The sequence below is a fragment of the Chelonoidis abingdonii genome, chromosome 4 (assembly GCF_003597395.2).
Source record: "Chelonoidis abingdonii isolate Lonesome George chromosome 4, CheloAbing_2.0, whole genome shotgun sequence".
Classification (NCBI taxonomy): domain Eukaryota; kingdom Metazoa; phylum Chordata; order Testudines; family Testudinidae; genus Chelonoidis; species Chelonoidis abingdonii.
In genome coordinates, this window is record NC_133772.1 from 82,176,004 (window position 1) to 82,196,458 (window position 20,455).

The 20,455-nt window shown below is 41.7% G+C and overlaps 1 protein-coding gene across 4 annotated transcripts in view; it reads left to right on the forward strand.

Annotated features, from left to right (window-relative positions):
* The window catches only part of PALS1 (protein associated with LIN7 1, MAGUK p55 family member), a 140,706-nt gene that overhangs the window by 112,473 nt on the left and 7,778 nt on the right, over positions 1-20,455 (forward strand). For all 4 annotated transcript variants that reach the window (XM_075065348.1, XM_075065347.1, XM_075065349.1 and 1 more), the window contains 4 exons: positions 2,872-2,943; positions 4,931-5,098; positions 6,550-6,752; positions 10,023-10,133. In XM_075065348.1, coding sequence (XP_074921449.1) covers positions 2,872-2,943; positions 4,931-5,098; positions 6,550-6,752; positions 10,023-10,133 — 554 coding nt within the window. The remainder of the gene's footprint in view (positions 1-2,871; positions 2,944-4,930; positions 5,099-6,549; positions 6,753-10,022; positions 10,134-20,455) is intronic.

A 20,455-nucleotide genomic window follows, 5' to 3' on the forward strand; every position in this document is an offset into this window, starting at 1 on the left:
CCCTGATCAAAGGCTGAGCCTGCAGGTCAATGCAGTGAAAACCCGGGATGCCATTATGAGCAGAAGTATTTTGCCCCGCCCCCCACCTGCTCTGCTGTTGTACTGCTCCTGCTCCCGCTCCCTGCCTTGGAGTCAGCCCTGACCAGCTGCTCCTGGGAGCTTTCCTGTCTGCTGGGGAGAGGGGGGATGTTGATGTCAGGGTGTCCCTCCAACCCTTGCCCATGTACCCCATCTCCACAGAGTGGAGGAGGAGGGAGAGACAGGGCTCAGGAGTGAGATGACGCTGCTGGAAGTGCTGCTGTCTGAACAAGCCTTCAGACTGGTGAGTGCCGCTCTGCTTAAAGGGACAGCATGCTGTCTCTCTTATGGTCCCCTGTCTCCCCCCCACCCCCACCCACACACACACAGTCTCTCTCTCTGACACACTCCCCAATACATGTTTGTATTATTGTTGTTGTTACTTCTTGGTATTTCCTGCAATGCACATAGTCTCTGTAATTTTATTCTTTCAAAGTTGTAAAGGATTAGAGTGCTATTCTTTCAGTTTTTTGACTGGTGTGTGCATTTCATAATTTTATTTCTCTCATATTTACATTCAGTTCTTTGAGTAATGAGTTCTAAAATGTCTAACCTGTCCTGGCTGGAGTAATTAATTATTATTACTTTTATTATCATATTGTGCTTTCTCATTCATTATTTAAAGTGGTACAGTCAAATAATAGTATCCTTCTATAATGTAAATTTAGCTTGTACTAACCATAGTAGTGCCAGTTTAAAAAACATAAGATGAAACACACAACTTTAGACACTGGGCAGATGAAGGTTGCTTATTTTTTAGTTGTATCTGTAAAATAACTTAAAATTTGCATGAAAGTAAATGCAGTTCCAATTATGATACCAGTAGCAATGATAGAGTCATGTGCTGGTGAGTCACATACATTATTATGATCAGTAAACGTAAATGCCAAAATCATTAGAAAAACAAATTCCTTTTCTTAATAAAAGTGGGGGGGGGGACCTTAATCATGTGTGTTAAAATTAAGTATGTTTCTAGTGAAATGAAATACAGTTGACTAAAATAAAGTAGATAATGGCAGTAACGCAATGTGTGTTGTTTGAGAAAGTAAGCAGATTTTTTTTATTTATCTTCACTAGATACAGTGTATGAAGTATCAACCATGGGTTTCTGATATGTATGAAAGTTCCAGAACTGATTCCTCAAGGCTTGGGATTGGGAATATTTTGCTGTATTATTTCCTGATCTTTTACATATAAATTTTAAATCTGGCTTTAATTGGAGTTTATATTATTTTTTTTTCTTTTATATAGCAGTTAGATGTACTGCTCCTGTCAGTTAACTCCTAAGTTATCTACATACACGCAGACACACACATTTTCAGATGCCTAAGTAGTTGCTGGAATCACGGTTAAAGTTTCCTCCTACCTTGTAAAATCTGAAATGGTGTCCAGGTGAGCCAGGAGTGGCCAGAGGGCTGCACGAAGGCCATGGGCTCTTGCAAGATGCCACCCTTAATTCTGTGTTGCTGCTGACGGTGATGTTGCTATCAGAGCTGGGTATCCAGCCAGCACCCACCAGTATCAGGCTGTCCTGCCACTGCTTAAATTGGGCCAGAGCTGAACTCTGTCATCTCTTTCAATACAAATTAAATACTGGGGGAGGCAGTGGGGGCCAGAGGTGATGGAAGGGGGGAGCCTTTGGGAGCCAGGGATGATGGATATGGGGCACCAAAATACAAGTTTGCCCAGGGTGCCATTTTCCCTAAGGCCAGTCTTGGGTATAGTTGAAGTTGTAGTACAGGTCATGAATGCATTTTTCTATGTAGATAAATTCGTAGATTCATACCTATAGTTTGTAGATGTGTCCTAATGACCATTAAGTTCAGAACATGACAAGGTTTTATAGAAGACCTTACTTGATACGCTTTTACAGTACCATAATACAGTATGCAGTCAGTTGGTTCAACTGCTCATTTTTGGAGTTTAAACCTTCCATTCTCTCCTTGGAGTGTCTGGACTCTGATTGTCACAGGAACTCTGGAGCTTTGTCTACATGCAGAATTTTAGGAAATTCTCCCACCTGTTGATCTAGGACAGATGGGATAATTCTCTGAAATTCTAAATGTAGGCAAGAAGTTTGTGTAGGAACTTGTTAATACTCAAATGGTGTTCTCATAGCACATGCAGATCTCATTAGAGTAATTCAAGAGAGCTGCAAGAGATGAGCCTCTCACTGTCTCTGAGAGGAATTTCATCCACCACCCTTCAGTTGTTACAATAGTGACAGAGGTGGGTTAGAAGAAAACTTCTAAAGATCTGTGCACTCTGAGACCACCTTAACTAGACAAGGGTGGATAAAGTCTGGTCAAAGCAACAAAGAGGAGGTCCTTATCAACTGTCTTGTATGAATTGGCAGGGAGATGAGGGATATTAAGGCAATCAGAAAGTAAGAGTTTATAATAGTCAAGACACAAAATAAGAGTATGTGGTCAAGAGTTTTTAACAGTAAAGACCTAACAGAAAGAGTGGCCCTTGGAAATGTGGAAGGAAAGATGGGAGTATTTGATGTACTAGATGTATTTAGGTAAGAGAGCAACAGGAGTTAGATGATCTCAGGTTACGAGTCTGAGCAATGCAGGAGGCTCTTGGTATTGTGTTGTAGGAGTTATATGAATCTAATACTACAGATCTGTAATCTATAGAAACTTCTATTTCTTAATTTACTTAAATACAGGTAAAATATGTAGAAAGACAAAATGTATCCTACCATCTTTAAGTATACAGTCAGGAAAAAGAAGCTTTGGTTTTATGTGCATTTCTGATTCTAGTGATTTTTTTTAATTTGACTTTCAGGAAAACTCTGGTGTGCAAAGAAAAATAAAAAGAAACGGAAAAAAGTTTTGTACAATGCCAATAAAAACGATGGTAAGTAGTAATAACGCTGCTGTGAACTGTATGCCAGATTTAGAATTACACCTCTACTCCGATATAATGCCACCCGATATAACATGAATTCGGATATAACGCGATAAAGCAGTGCTCTGGGGGAGTGGAGCTGCTTGCTCTGGCGGATCAAATCAAGTTTGATGTAACACGGTTTCACCTATAACGCAGTAAGATTTTTTATGGCTCCCAAGGACAGCGTTATATTGAGGTAGCGGTGTATCTTGCTAAAATGTCCTGAACATTCTTTGCCTTGCTATAACAATGACAAACTCATTTTTTTTTTATGTGCTACATAAAGCTTGTCCCTGCTATTTCATATTGAATGTTCTATGCGTATTCAATATGAGACTGAAACTGTGTCCCCAGAAAGTTCGTTCCAGTGGAGTTCTATATACAAAAGTACCTTTGGGATTCATGGTAAATGCAAATTAGATGTATGACAAAGTCTGAAAAAAATTGAATTTTGGTTATAGATATAAATACCAAGAAATAATCGCTGAATTACTGTTTCTTTATTAGAAACCTAATTTATAAACATATCAGCAAATTTATTTCCTAAATACATGCCATTAGGGCCTGACAGCACACTTACATTCCTCTTCCTGTCAGAAAATTTTCATTGCTAAATAGCGCAATCCTGGAGAAATAACCAGAGGCAATGAGATCTTTCCAGTTCTCAGCCACAAGGCTGATAGACCTGTCAGAGGGACTGAAGTGAGAGGTGCACAGTGAGAAGGGAAGGGATATGGGTTTCCCTAAGCTCCATACATTGTGTGTCAGGCTCACACTGCATTTAATACTGCCATATAGTAATAGTGTTGTTATACCCATGTTGTTACCAGGATATGAGAGACACAAGATGGGTGAGGTAGTATCTTTTATTGGACCAACTTGTGTTGGTAGAAAAGAGAAGCTTTTGAATGCCACAGAGACCACTTAAAATGAAGTGGGCAATTAACACCTCTGCAGTCATAGGACAAATGAGAGTTAGTAGGTTAAAAATTGTTGTAGTGAGCCATAAAAAGTGTGTCTATTGAGTCCATGATTTTTAGTGTCTAGTAGAGTTGTGAATTCAAATTCTTAGCCTCCTCTTTTGAAGGGGTTATATAGGTTTTCTTGCGAGGATGAGGACTGCGAGATCGGAGATGGAGTGATTGCTTTGTGTGAAGTTTTCAATCACAGGTAATAGGATGTTTGTCTTTTTATCATATTTCTATGAGAGTTTATTTGAGAGGGATAGAGATTGTCTGGTTTATTTGAGAGGGATAGATAGTTGTTGCTGGGGCATTTGATGCACTGATGAGGTACACCGCGTGTTGTGATTGGCATATTGGGACCCATAGGTCTTGAAGGGTGTGTTGCAGGGGTTATTAATCATTGTAACCATAGAAATAGGTCTGCAGGTTTTGCATCTGTTGGTCTGGTGCTGCTTTGAGTTAGTGTATCCTGGTTTGTGGAAAGCTTGCTTTTGATGATGAGCTTAAAAGGGCTGGGGGTATGAGTTGATACCCCATATGGAGTAGAGGTGTGTGGGGTTGTTTGTTTGGGGTTTTTTTTGTTTTGTTTTCCTGTACTGAAACAGGTTCTCTTGAGCATATTCTGTAGTATCTGAGTGCCTGGATGTAGATAAGATTCCTCCTTGTATGTGGGATGGTTAATTGATCTGTGGAGGTAAGTGTGATGAACTGTGGGTTTCTTGTTTCATTTTAAGTGATCTCCTGCAATGTGTTAACCCCTTACACTTAACAAGCTGTCCCATCTTGTATTTAGCTCTGACACTCTGGTTACCTTTTCCACACCTGAAGAAGAGGTCTGTGAGAGTTGGTTCAATAAAAGATACTATCTCACCCACTTTGTCTTTGTCATGTAGTAATAACATCAGTCATGTCTATATCTGGTTGTCATCTTTGTTTTAAATAATGTTTTTCATGAGGTTTGTTTTGTTTGCTTGTTTTTTTCTCTGAAGATTATGACAATGAAGAAATTTTAACCTATGAGGAAATGTCACTGTATCACCAGCCAGCAAATAGGAAAAGGCCCATTGTCCTGATTGGCCCACAGAACTGCGGCCAGAATGAACTGCGTCAGAGACTAATGAATAATGAAGTAGATCGCTTTGCAGCTGCAGTTCCTCGTAAGTTTGAAGGGAAGATGTGACACAATGGGTACAATTCAGACTAGTGGGGGGCTATCACCCCTGCCCTTCAACCTTGGGCGCCTTAAAATGCGTTGCTGAAGTAGTTCCCACCTGGGAAACTATCTTAGTTGCAAAGCAGACTTTCTCACCACATGCTCCAGTAGATTACTGATCATATTTTCAGGTCAGGGCCCCGTCCCAAAGTCCAACAGCTGTTTCCTTTTGTCTTCTCAAGTGCAGAAAAAGAGATGTGCAGGGAGGGAGGAGAGGGGTCCCTTGGGGTGTTTGTCCCTGCTTTTCAGTTCCAGTCCTCTTCTTGAAACCTATTTCCAGCTGAGAACTAGGGGAGACAGATTCTGTGTGGAAGAATATTCCCTGCTGGGTTTTTTTCTTTTCTTTCCTGTTTGAACTTCCTTTGTTTTCCCTTCCTGCTTGATGACTCTGTTTACTGCTTAAATGCAAATCAAGGTAACACACATTCCTTCATTTAGGATAGACCTAACTTGCCAACTTCTGCTTGGACAGCGCTGTGTGATTTGGAACATACGTTAATATCATTGTATAGAAAAGTCTTAAAGCTTCACATACAATGTTGCTGCATATATTTTATCAGGACAATACTGACCAGGAAATTGAGTTTTCAAATGATACCTTACATGGCATACCTTGTACAAAGATTATTACAGTAGTTTGTAGGGTGTGAATACAGGGGTGTGTTCCATCAGACTGTGTAACCATCAGCCTAAATATATTCTGCAACCAGATCACCTCAGTCTATGATCTTAATGAATATTACAAGCTAAGCAGGGTAAGATCAGTTCTGAGTTACAGGATCAGTAAAGATAACCTTTGTGTGCAGAAAGTGGCTTTGATAAGTCAGTATTGGAACAGTGCCCCAGCATGGTGTTAGGTGCTGCTGGAAGTGCCTTTTTTTTTTTTTTTCCTCCCAGATAGGACATAAAATTGGGACACTTACAGTAGTCAAAAATCCCATGGAACACTTCACAATAGTAAGTGATTTTAACATAGGGGTCCTGGCTAAATTCCAATTTGGGATGATTATACTCTGCTTTCCTAAATTCCCCTGCAGTTTCCATTCAATATAATATTCTCCACTACATGTCCTGAATTATGTTGCTGTGTGTTGTTAAACAGCTGGAGCTTTCCATCCAAAGTGGCTGCATAGTGAAGAGATTTCTTTTCTAGTTGGTAAAGAGTTTCCAGATCGTTCTGGGTGAAAATCACTAAATGCAAGATCAGTATCATATAATTGACACAGACTAATCTGTTTAAAGATACTCATTTTTGAAAAGAGAATAGCTGCCCTTTTGTCTAATTGGATATTGCACAGTACTATAGCCTGAAAAGGTGTTACTCCTGAACCATTTGGAATTTGAGAAGTACACCCATTTTTTTCTCAACGTTAGTTTGGCTGTTGTTAATTTCAGATACCACTCGGAGTAGGCGAGAGAATGAAGTGGCTGGCAGAGATTACCATTTCATCTCACGGCAGGCATTTGAGACTGACATAGCTGCAGGGAAATTTATTGAGCATGGCGAGTTTGAGAAGAATCTGTATGGTACCAGCATAGACTCTGTGCGGCAAGTAATCAACTCTGGGAAGATATGCCTTTTAAATCTCCATACACAGGTATTACATTTCATTGCAGCAGTTGTTATGAAAACTGAACATGTTAATGAAGGAACTACATCTGGTATTAGTAAAACCACGCTGGTGACCTGTGTGAAACGAACACCTGGTCACAATCCATTTCCTACTAATCCGTCTGCATGTAGCCTGTTCAATCCTTCGGGCTGCCCCTTTTATATATTGTTCAGGCGTTCTGGCAGATAAGGTACAGGAAGTTTGTATATCTACAGCCTGATCCATATCTGTTCTGTAGATAAATAGTACTTGTGAAAAGTGCTCTGGAAACTGAAGCCCTAAGTACTTTTAACTTTTTTTTAAGGAATGTTGATAATTAATGCCCACCTTCCCCCACTGCCGTGGAATTCTCTTACTGTCTGGACTCTGAAATCTTGCAGATGGTGGAGTAGTTTGGGGATGGTACCTCTCTTTTCACCTAAGGCACTGATTTGCAAGGGAGTGCTCATGCAGTCCCCAGAAAGAACAGCTCTAGCAGGTGGACTATATAGCAATATTTTTAAACAACTCAGTTACTGATATGATCTCTTTTTAGCCTTTGCTATCTTGTAAAATTACAGCAAAGGCTGTAAAATGTTATGAGCCCTCCTGCCATTGTTCCACAGAGGGCAATGAGTTTGCATCACGTAACTATGTGTGTGTGTTGACCCGGGGATAAATGCAGGTGAAATAGGATTGATAGCATGAATGCTCAATAACATACCATCTAAACATAGGCCAATGCTAGTGCTTTAATTGCATGTGGAATAAATCTGTGTAGTTGAGACCCTTGACTTAAGTGAAAGTTGAAGAAAGGGTGTTCTGTATTTTGAGGGATCAAGCTTTTTTCATTCTAAACATATTTTGAAACATATGGTAAAACTCCAGCTCAAGTTGAAACTCAGCATGCAGTTTAGAGGGGAAACTCATCAAATGCTTGGAAAAGAGAGGGTAAGGTTTCCTCCAATTAAATGACAATAACTTTAAAAGAAAAACTATTTAAAACAAAGATCTAGTGGTTTTTCACTGCTGCAATTCATATGCTGGTGGGATTTATTTCAGAGAGACGAACGTGGGAAGGTGCTCACTACGGTGATGAGTGCAGTATAAGAACTTGTATAGAGTAAAATAACGCATCTGTAATGAGACTGAATATTTTGTGCTGGTTTGGTTCAGCGGGGAAATTAACATGCAATAGCCGAGGAGTTATGATTAGCAAAGTACTTACTTCACTTGTCTAGTAATTAACTACTTTAAGAAATAACATTTATTTTTCAAGAATCTACCAAGCGATATTTAAGGTGGTGTAAAATTAGAGCTGGCTGGAAATTTTCCAATGAAACTGTTCCATTGTAAAGTGCTAATTGGTCAAACCCAAAATATTTTGTGAAAACCTCTCAGGTTAGGTAAGTTGTTGGCGAATCAAAGGAAAGGTTCTGATGGGGCCATGGGAAACCTGCCGGCTTGCTGGTCTGCTAGGGAGCCAGCATATTACAAGTTCAGTGACTCTGGGACAGCTCCAGTCTATAGGCTGCCACGAGCCTGAGGACCTGGTCTTGCAGGTTCCATGACTCTGGGGCAGGCAGACATGCCGGAACTTCCATGCTCACTGCCTTGAAGCTGGGAGCCTGAAACCCATAGGAGCTCCAGCTCTAACCAGGGCTTGATCCCCAGCTCTACTGAAGGGAGCCTGGAAGACCGTAGAACACTTATTAACAGTGGGGCTCTCGGGCCTTCCAAGCTCCATGTTGCAGAACCTGGAAGACCTGGGATGTGCTCCCAGGATGTGCATCTCTGGGGCTGCTGCACCATGCAGACTGTCCCAGATTGGGGAGATCCACATGGCAGGGCTGCCCCAGAAACACAGACCCCACTACCCTAACTGCTGCTAAGTGAAATTGACATCCTTGTTGGTTTCACTCAGCCACTGTCAAGGTACTGGGGAGCAGATTTCATTTAGAAAACACGATATATCAGCTTTCTGATTCATGAAATATTTCGGGGATTTCTAATTCACTAGAAACTTTGAAACAGCTTGAATTCATTCCAATTTGGAACAAAACCAAATTTAGAAAAAGAAGAACTTTCTACAGATCAGAAATCCCATTTTTGGTCAGCTCTATGTACAATAACCAGAGCACGTACGTATTTAATAACAAGTAAAATTGCACATTAGAATTTAACTTTTAGTAAAACCAAAATGATTTGCCAGGGCATTTTTATAGTCTAGTTATGCCAGCTACAGTATCACATATAATTGCCCTGTATTTGTTAAGCCCGTGTGTAAAATAGCAATTAGATAATCAAATACAAATAGTGGAAAATCACATTGGTGTAGTTACAAAGAAATTATGTAAATGATTTCCATTGTTTGCTTTTAAATATATACATTTAGAGAACTTACCCTATTTCAGAAGTTTAAAAAGTCACATTTACACTGACCGTGCATTCCGGTCTGTGTAGTGTAGTATTCCATATTTCTCTAGGATGGTCTATGAGAGAATCTCAAAACATAATTAAAAATTAATTAATTAAACTTATTAACACATTCTGTGAGGCTGGTCAGTATTCTTATTTTGAAAATGAGGAAGCTGAGTCACAGAGAGATGATTACTTCTCCAAGGTTACAAAGAAGGAAGTCCTTCGAAGAGCCAGAAATAGAATCCAGTTCTCCTGACTCCCTATCGTGTGATCTTACCACAAAACTGCAAAATGGGTGCTTAGCACATCACTAATGCACTTGGTGTGTCTTGGTAAGATAAACTGAGAGAGGATAACTAGTTTGTTTTTCTAATTTTAAGGTTAATGCTATATATAGAATTTTTGACAGTACGTAACAAGACACATTATATACTGGTTCTCAGTTGTATATGGAGAAATTGCAACTGTAGTTTAAGGCTGTTTGTACTTTGGACACTGAAAGAAGAGTAATTAGTCTGAGTTCATATATTTAGTTTCTGCCAAGTCAAGTTTGGTGAACAGTTGACCTACTTTTCTATGAAGAACTCTTGAGCGAGAGTAAATGTTGAGGTTCCATAAGCAAGGGGAAAAAAAGTTGTAATACCAGTTGCACAGGAAGAGGTGAATGGCACCAGAGTTTAGCCACATAGCCAGACAATAATGCTGCTATTAAGGAATGTCACAACTTTAAATAAACTCTTTAAATTTATACTGAGTTACCTTAGTATTTGAGAACGTTATGTGAACAGTGCATCTATACTTTTCCTTTACAAATATTAATGAGATTGAAATAATAAATGGAACATTTTCTTCCAGTCATTGAAGACCCTACGCAATTCAGACTTGAAACCATATATTATCTTCATTGCACCACCTTCGCAAGAGCGGCTACGTGCTTTATTGGCCAAAGAGGGTAAAAATCCAAAGGTAATTTAACATTTCTTAGTAAGTGGGCTTTGTTTACAAGTCTAGAGCTCTATTGATAAAGGCAACTCCAAAGAATTTGGCATAAAAAATATTAAGCATTACTAATCCAATCTAAAATATGTAATATGAAAAATGTTAGGCCCAGAGAATTAAATCTAAATATTTAACTTCAGGAACCTGTGCCTCATTGAGTGGTGCATTATGTGGGAATAGAGCAATCTGGTGCTGATCTAGCATGTAGTTCTATGGTAATTTCTCTTTCCTGTCATTTTCCTTTACAAACAAAAATCTAAAAACAAATTAATTAGTGGGTTTTTTACTGCACACTGTCTCATTTACATGTCTCATTTACTGCATACTATCCAGCCTGCAACACTTGGTGGCTTTGAGCAACTGATACTGACATTCTTTTGGGCTTGAAGATCTGCTTTTTAACTTGGGATCAGTTGCTGCTTTAGTGCTTTTACTCCATGCATGCCAAAGAGTCAAGGGTCAAGCTTTGAAGTGCTTAACTCCAGAGCTATGGTGAGCCTCCAGTTAAAAATACTTGAATGGGCCAGCAAGCTGGCTTCAACTATTATTTTCATACTTAAAATTTAAAGAATAAAAAACTAGCAAAGTGTGCAAAGGAAAACAAGAAAAGATTTAAAATATGACAATGACTCTTAAGGGACAAGTATACATTCCTGCTTCAGTTCTATCCATCTCTATACCCTTGTCCTTTTCTCACGCCACTGTTCGCTCTTCTGCCACTTTTCTCTGTGGGTTTGTCTTCCCTAGAAAACCTGCTTGTGTTAGAAGACAACCTCGAGCAGTTGTGTTATCTAATATAGTTTTAAAGACAGTGTTTTGGTCAGTGTAGATCAGGGTCATGAGTAAACATTACTGGAGCCAGACATTTCCCAAGAGCAGCTGGCATGGAGTTGAACACTACAGCGATGGACTCATGACATGGGAAGTAATTTGCCCAGTCTTAAAGTACAATTAACTTGCATAATTTGTGTGCCTCAATCCTATGGTTAAAAATGCCTTAGATGTTTTGGGTTTGAAATCCTTTTTTATTACAAACTTAATCTTAGCTTCCTAAGGTGGGTGCCCCCCCGGCCGCATATATCCAAATGTCAAATCATATCTGAACTGCAGAAGTAGTTTGCTGAACAGATATGCAGACTGGATGCTATTTTGTAGAATATAAATACATTTGAAAGCATTTGTAGTTTGCGTTAAGACAAAAATAATTTAGGCAAAGACTGTTCAGTAATTTTACTACAATAATACACCAGTCACTGAGAGATATCTTAATGTATTAATTAAGAATCCGAGCTGCAATAGAAAACACCCAGCACATGCCACTGAACAAAGGGATCAGTGTGTGGCACACCAATTGCATGACATTCCTGCATTAAAATTAGAGCGCAAACTAAGTGTTTTACTAGCAGTTTATTGTTTTGGAAGCTCAGTAAAATTAAGATTATGGGAGAAACCCAAAGCTCCAAGCTCCATTAATTCATGTTAATATCTGTTCTGGTTAATTTTAATAGTAATAAAGGGTATACAAAAAATGAAAATAATAAACTGATTTTAATTAAGAATATTCTGTATGTATAGGACTTCAGACAGTGTATCTGTGTTAAATATTTGAACTTGAGTGGGAAGAATTCTATATCTAGTTCAAATAGTTATGCAAGATGGCTTGTCTTCTGGTTGGACTCTCCATTTTCTGTGCATTTTCAGGGTATAGGATTCAGGATTTCAGTTAACAGGTGGACTCATTTGAACAAGTATTTGAATGATCCAAATGCAAGGTTGCATGTCTAGAAATAAAGCCATAGGTTGCACAGTGTGGGAGACTGTATCTTGGAATGCAGCGATACTAAAAAGGACTTGGTGGTCATGGTCGATAACCAGCTGACAGTGAGCTGTCGGTGCTTTGCTGTAACTAAGAGGGCGTACATGACTGTGGGATACATAAGTAGCGAAATATCAAATATGAATAAGGAGATGGTATTATCTCTTTAGCATTTGTAAGACCGTTATTGGAGTTCTATATTCAGGTCTTGGTGTCCACGCCCCAAATGATGTTAAAAATTTGGAACGGGTCACAGAGCTATAAGAATATTTAGTTTTAAATTCAGATTTAATTTTAAACAGGTTTCTTTTTAAAAAGAAAAACTTCTAATTTAAATTAAAAACTAATTTTTTTCAAAAAAAAAAAATCATCAGTTTTTATCCACTCTGGCTGTTGGTGATAAGAAAAATAAATAAAAATATTTTTTTCTTGCAAACCATCTCTGTTTTCTTTGATTATTCCCACTGGAGTTACAGGACGGAATATTTTAGTAGTTCTTCTAGTGTTGTCCCTATGGGTGCTCCACTGAAGAATCTATGAATGCTCCACTGTAGGTGCAGCAGCTTGCCCTGCGCCTGGGATTGGAGATATTCATCATCAATGTCCATTGGACTGCGTATGCACACCTCCCCGTCTTGTGCTGTGAACAGGACGTATATATAGTGCAGTGCAGTCCGACCACCCCCTAGTTCCTTCACTACCGCCTTTGGCCTGGGATGAATCCGCAGCAGAGCCTGCTTCTCCTTTTTGACCCTTTAGATAGTGCCTTACCTGTTAGGTTCAGTTTAGTTTAGTAATTTCTTTTTCTTTCCTCCTGCCCACCCCCCCCCCCCAATTGTTCTCACTTTACCCTACTCATTACTTCATAGCTTAGATTTTCATTTCTCTGCTTCCTGACTTGGAAGCTTTTTCCTCTCACTCTTATGCCCAGATCTTCTGAGTTCAAGAGGTGAGTGTCTTGCTGGGTTGCCTTCCCAATAAGAGACAGCCCCCTCAGTGCATTCACTGTCTGGTAGAGGGACGCATCACACAAAATGTTCCCGCTGCCAGAACCAGAAAAGACTGGGACATTTCATTATGACTTCTCCTCATGGAGAAAGCACTCCGTCAAGAATCAGACCTGGGACTGGACTCTCCCACTGTTCAGCTTTCCCTGCTCTGCAAGTTCATCTGCTGATTCTCATCTCCCAAGTCCCTCTGAGAGAGTCATCTCTTTCCCACTTTGACAATAAGAAATGATATCCCTCATCAGTCACTGAGATACCACCTACTAGAAAATCATCCCCTGCGAGGTCAGACACCTCACCGTTCTCCGACAGGGGACATAGCTCCAGGGCCCTTCAGAGTACATGAATGAAACAACAGTCTTAAGATCCTAACCAGGCAGACCTACAACCCTGTGTACCGAGCAGTTCTTCAGCTCCGCCTGCTGGCTGCTCAGGAGAATGCATCTCTTTCTCAGCATCGATTCATACACCGGTACTGATGATGCTCCTACCTCCTCCCCAGGAATTCAGATACCCTAAAGACGTACTTGTATCTGATATGCCTGAGTCACCATTACTCAAATATGACCTCCTCCCACTTCCACCTTCTTCTCCAGACTCGAAGTTTTCTTCCCTTTCCTCTTCGAGGACGGCACCGTCCCTCAATGACAACGAGGAAGAGGAGGAGTGCTCCATCACTCCTTCTTACTCGAGACAGGAGCAAACAACTTCCTCTACACACCTTCACTATTCAAAATCCACACCTGAACCAGAACTCTGGTATAGACACAATGGATGCAGCCCCATGTTCCACTCTCTTCACATTGGCCAAACTGGGACCCCGAACTATTTACAAAAGCCCAGTTTGGGAAGCCTCCCATGGAGCAAAGCTTGGAGACCTATACCTTTGCTTTCTCCACCAGTTTCTCATCCACCAGAGACTGAGCCTCTCCCTACAGCAGATGAGGAGGGAAGAACAAGAGGAGGAAATTCCACTACCACTCACCTTATTGGGGAAGAAGTGATCATGTGCCCCCACCTCCCACCACCACAGCTTACAACTTCAAACATTTCCAGGAGCTATTTCTCAGGATTGCAGACTCCCTCCCCAGTCCTTTGGAGGAGGTGAAGGATCAACAACATAAGCTGCTCAACATCCTGCACACATCCTCCCCCAAAATAGCCCTTTCTATCAATGAGGCCCTTCTCAATCCTGCCAAGGTTCTCTGGCAGACCCCAGCATCCATCCCACCTACTCACCCCACCCCAAATTCCTTGGTTCCTACACCAGAAAAAGGACACCAATACCAATCTCGACTAGCACACCATGCTAGAGACTGGAAACAATTGGACTTGTTCAGTCATAAATCTTATTCATCTGCTACTCTCCAATTCTGTATATCCAATTACGAGGCTCTCATGGCTAAGTATAATTACATCAACTATTCTAAAATACAGGAACTCTATCAAGACCTTCCTGATGACAATAAAGAACAACTCCAGGCACTCATAGCTGAAGGACACCTTTTGGCCCACACAGCTCTACAAGCCTCTTTAGACATTGCGGATGCCACTGCCTGCTCCATTGCAACTGCCGTTGTAATGAGATGGACATCATGGCTGCACCTCTCGGGCTTTCTTAAAGAGGTACAAAGCACCACTGAAGGCCTGCCCTTTTGAGGGCCCCAAACTATTCATGCAGAGTACAGATGATTCCCTTCACTCGCTTAAGGACTCCCGAGCAACCCTCCCCACACTCTGGGCATTTACAGTGCAGCGCCAAAGAGACGCCCAAGAAAGTACCAACTCCTTCCATGATCCCAATCACTGTAATACACCCCCCAGCGACAGTATGATACCCAGCAACGTTGACAGAAGCCCCCTACCAAATGCAGACATACAACTCCACAGGGAGCTATTTGTCACATGCCTCCACCCAAACAGCTATTTTGGAAGTGTGGTTGATGTGATGGGGTTCCCAGGGTGCAACCTAAACTGTGGGACCGCTGAACCCCTCTTCTGTGATGCAGTTGGCAAGCTACAAACCTCTGGCAGGTGGTGCATAGACATCCACAGGCAGGGACACAACCAACTGAGTTACATGAAGGCTTCTCCCAGCCATTCATGAATCAAAAATAGAGAAGCTCCAGCCAGGTCCCCCCAGCATTGCGTCTCAGTACTGTACCATCTTGCCCTGGTCAGAAGCCTAACCAGTGTAAGTTCATTATCCAATCTGCCCTCCCTCTAAGTGGAGAAGACATACACTAGCTGTTGTAAACTGAGTTGAGCTTTCCCAAGCACTTCAACCAAATTACACTGTTTTAGGTAAAATATAAAACAGATTTATTAACTACAGAAAGCTAGATTTTAGTGATAAGTAGTAAGCGTAGAGATCAAAGTTGGTTATCTAAGAAATAAAAGTAAATTCACAATCTGAGTTCTATAAACTAAACAGGATTTGAATAAAGCAGTATCTCACTCTGATAGATGGTACAAACAGGTCACAACTTCAATACACAGCCTGGAACTCTCCTCCAGCCCAGGGCCACCCTCGCCAGTTCAGTCTTTGTCTTCCAGCTGTTTCCAGGTGGTGGTGTGCGAGGAGTGAGGCCAAGTCACTGTGTCACTTCCTCTCTTTATAGTTTCTTCCAACTTGCTGGAAAGATCTATGCTTGTGACATGGTGGGAGGAGGGGGTCCACCCCCATTGGTCAAGTATTCTCGATTGCCTATGTGCTCTCTGAGAAGTTTCCATTGTATACAGTTTCTGGGATAGTGGATTATCTTTAATGGGCTATCAGCATGTCTGGCTACTCCACTGTTGGGCCTGAAAGGCTGGTTGTGGGTGTTCCCAACCTCCCAACATATTTCAGTAACACATACACACACAGCAGAACTTCATAACTTCACATACAATGATAGCACATGCAATCCAATTGGATATTAATGTTCAGCAGATCAAGACTTTCAAAATGATACCTCACAAGGCATACATTGTACAAAACATAATTAATGACAATGGTGAATATGGGGGTTCCAGGGTGTTTCTTTAAGGTACAGAGTGCCACAGTTGACTGAGAAGCCTTCCTCTGTTTCTCACATCAGCCATCTTCAACATCCCCCTGATTGACAACCAATTTAGCCCTGTTCTTCCCATCACAGAGGCTAACTACTCGGACCAGTGAGTCATAGAGATCTCCTGGAAAGGATACTCCATCCAGTTCGTATCTATCTCACTCCATCTCTCTTCTGGGACCCTTCTCACAAACCCATCCTACAAGAAGAAACAAATGACTAGGAGCCATAGAACCGGTTCCATTCCAGCACATAGGGAAAGGGTTTTTACTCATTACTTTCTGATCCAATCCAGCGGATAGAGCCTGAATCTAGACCTTTGAAACCTAAACAAGTTCGTCAAACTGGAACACTTCAAGATGGTTATCATCGCCACCATCATCCCAGCACTGGAACGGAGGGGGAGTGATTCTTGGCCCTCAACCTCCAGGATGCGTATTTTCATATCATAATACACCCTGCCCATAGATGGTTCCTCCGGTTCATCGTGGGGACCAGGTACTGCCCTTTCCACTGTTGACAGCTCTTGATCTCCAAGGTCCTTACAGCAATTGCTGCCTCCCTACACAAGAAGGCATCGTCATCTTTCCATACTTGGACTATAGTCTCAGGGCCCCATCCGAAACCAATGCCCTTCACACCATCCGTATGATAATGGATCTTTTCTCGAGCCTCAGGCTTCGCATAAACTTACAGAAATCTACACTGACATCTGTGCAACATCTGGAGTTCATTGAGACATAACTGGATGCCATACAAATCAGAGCCTTCCTCCCACCTTAGATTCTCAGTGATAGTCAATCTTGTATCCAAGGTCAGAACCTGCCCCCAGATCTGAGCCAGGAGATGTCTCCAGCTGCTCGGTCACATGGTGGCGGCCACCTTCATGGTGAAGTATACACATTTACACATGCAGTGTCTTCAGGCATGGCTATGTACAGTCATGTCCCTCACAGACAGCCTGCACAAACCCCTTTCCATGCCCATGATGGTCAAGGACTCATTACTCAGGTAGACTCAACTCAAAAATGTCTCTGTCTGGATTCCCTTCCTGCAGCCAGCACCATCCATGATTCTAACAACTGATGTCTCCTTGATTGGTTGGGGAGCATACCTTCGCAATCATACAGTCCAAGGTAGATGGTCTTTCATTGAATCCACCCAGCACATCAACCTCCTGGAGCTACGGGCAATCTGCAATACCTACCAACCCTTTCTCCCACTGTTTGCACATCACGCCATCAGAGACATGACAGACAATATCACCTGCATGTTGTACATAAACTCTATGCTTGGAGGCACTGAAATTATGGAATTGGTGTATCCAACACGGCATCACTATCTCAGGCGCATATTTCCCTGGACACCAGAACACCATTGCAGATTCATTAAGCAGGCAATTCTCCCACGATCATGAGTAGGAACTGGATATGCAAGCCATTCAGCACATCTTCAACTGCTGGGAATCACCCACCATCGATATTTTCCATTGTGGCAAAAACACCTGCTGCCCTCAATTTTCCTCGAGCAGGACTAGGACACAGATCCCTGGATGACTCATTCCTCCTCACATGGGATGCTCTAGTACTCTATGCCTTTCCTTTTCTGTTCTGTGTACTCCACAAGATACAGAGGGACCAGGCCCAAGTCATCCATATAGCTCTGACATGACCATGACAAGTCTGGTATACATACCTCCTTTACTGAAGTATGCCCTCCAATGTCTCTTTGCCTGACTCTGCAACGCCTTTCTCAGGGTGTGGATCACATTTTCAATCCCAATCCACAGCTGTTCCACATCAAAGCATCGCTCCTCCATGGTTCCAGGATTCAGAAATTGCCTGTTCAGAAGTAGTTTTAAACAAGTACTCTTGAACAACAGACATGACACAGCTAGACGCACTTACCTCCATAAATGGACTAGGTTCTAATGCTGGTGTCTCCCCCATTAGGTCGACGCAATGCTCATTACCACTTATCCTGGACTATATTTTACACCTAAAATGATCAGGATTATCCACCAGCTCCATCTGTGTGAATTTGGCAGCAATCACGACCTTTCACTGCCACATAGATGGCCACTCTGTCTTCACTCACGAAATATTTCCTAAAGGGCTTCCAAAATATTTATTCTCACATATGGGATCCATCCCCTGCTTGGAACCCCTGCCTTGTTCTGTGCTCTTACAAGACCACCATTCAAACCAATAGCAATGTGTTCCTGGGTTCATTTATCTATGAAAAAGGCATTTCTTGTCACAATCACCTCTGCCCAATGGGTCAATGAAATTGGAGCCCTTGTGGCATACCCCCTGTACAAAGTTTTTCACAAAGACGAGATTACTCTGTGTCTGCATCCTAAATTTTTACCCAAGGTACCATCCTCTTTCCATCTCCAATCAGTCCTATCCACCTTCCTTGCTTCTTCCCAAAGCCTCACAGTAACCAACAGGATTGCATACCCTCTATGTCAGACGAACATTAGCTTTCTACTTGGACAGAACTAAACCATTCTGAAAATCATCATGCTAATTCCTCTCAATGGCGAAAGGTGCAGCCATCTCTAAGGAAGGCTTTTCAAAATGGATCTCTGAGTATACATCAGTCCTACCCAACTACGTAATTGACAACCTCCTCCTGGAACTAGAGCACATTCCATCTGCTCACTCTTCATCTCTGTTGTTTTCCTCAATAATATCCTGATTGACGTTTGCAAAGCTGCCACATGGCCATCAGCACACACTTTTGCCTGTCCCTATACCGTTACTCAGGATGCCTCAGCAGATTGTGTCCTATCATCTGCAGTAAATACCGCTGTGAAGCCCCAGCCTTCTAATTAGGGGCCCTGCTTTCTAGTCACCTACAGTGGAGCACATCAATTGAGGGACATCAATTGGGGAAGAAGAGCAGATTACTCCCCCTATGCAGTAACTTAGCTTCTTCAAAATATGTCCCTGTGGGTACTCCACTACGTACCCTCCTCCCCTCTGCATCAGAGCTGAAACGTTAGCTCTGCTACAGAGAAGGAACTGGGAGCAGTCAGACCACACAGCGCTATATATACATCCCGCTCATGGCGCAAGATGGAAAGTGTGCATGTGCAATCTGATGGGCACTGCTGATGAAGATCTCTGATCGCAAGTGCACAGGGTGCTGCCACACCTACAATGGAGCACCTATAGGGGGTCATATTTTGAAGAACCTCTATTATTGCACAGGGTGAGTAACCATCTCTTTTGTGGAAGCTTCTATTCTAGCCCTTCCCCAAAAATACTTTGTTGTTTGGGTTTTTTTAATTAAAGCCTAACAAAAATCAGGTTTAATCCTAAAATCTCTTTAAGGCCCCTTTGAAAATCCCTGCCTTACTTCTTATCTCAAGTGTCGCAGGGAAACAATATTTTTTGCTATAGTTAATGCTGCACTAGAACAAGCACAGGAAGCTTTGAGAAATGTCATGCTTCTGTAATCTGTTTACACTGATAAAAATCCTGAAGTAAAATGATCCCATTCCACTGTTAACTTCCTTCCCAGTTCTCCTTCTGCCTCTCTTACCTGGACATTCATTTCTAGCTCACCTGCAACTTTCCTGCTTTTCTGCCACCTGCTCTTTCATTCCGCTGGAACTCCTCTTCTGTTTTTATTGCAACATTTACTAGATGGTGAACTGGTTTCAGCAACTCTGCATTATGTGGCTCTTAACATTTCCTCATTATGCTGGTGTGTTTTTATGGTAACTCTTATCATGAGGCCTCTGTCCCTTGTCTCTTTTCCTGTAGGTTTTTTTGTTTTTTAAAGATGAGCATATTTTAAATATGTTTTTCTAAACTGTTTTAATTCTTGTAATAATGTATTGTTAAATGTTCAAAATCATGGTTCTTCTTCGAGAGATGTCCCTGTGGGTGCTCCACTCCAGATGTTGGTGCGTCCCTGTGCCTTCACTCTGAGATTTTTGCAGCAGTACTCGTACTGGCCACGCATACGCAGAGCCTGCCCCCCCACCGCCCGGCCACTCTGAGTATACCTTAATAGTACGCATGTATGGCCGGTCTCCTCAGTTCCTTCTCTACCATCCCTGGCCTGAGATTGAGCTCAGCAGACTCACTAAACTTTATTCTTCTCGTTAAAATTACCCTTCTAGTTAGTTTATTGTTAGTTTATTAGTAGTAGTTACCCTTTTCTCTTTTGAAGAAAAAAAAAAATTTCTTCGTTTCTGTCAGCAGCCACTTCTGACATGCCGGGCTCCCCTGGCTTTAAGCGCTACTCTAGCTGCAAGAAGCCTATCCTCCTGTTAGATGGGCACTCACAATGTATAAAATGTTTGGTGGAGACCCACATTCCCCAAAAATGTGCCCGCTGCAGCAAACTTAGTTCCAGGGCATGGAAGGACAGGGAGCTTAGACTAAAACTACTGCT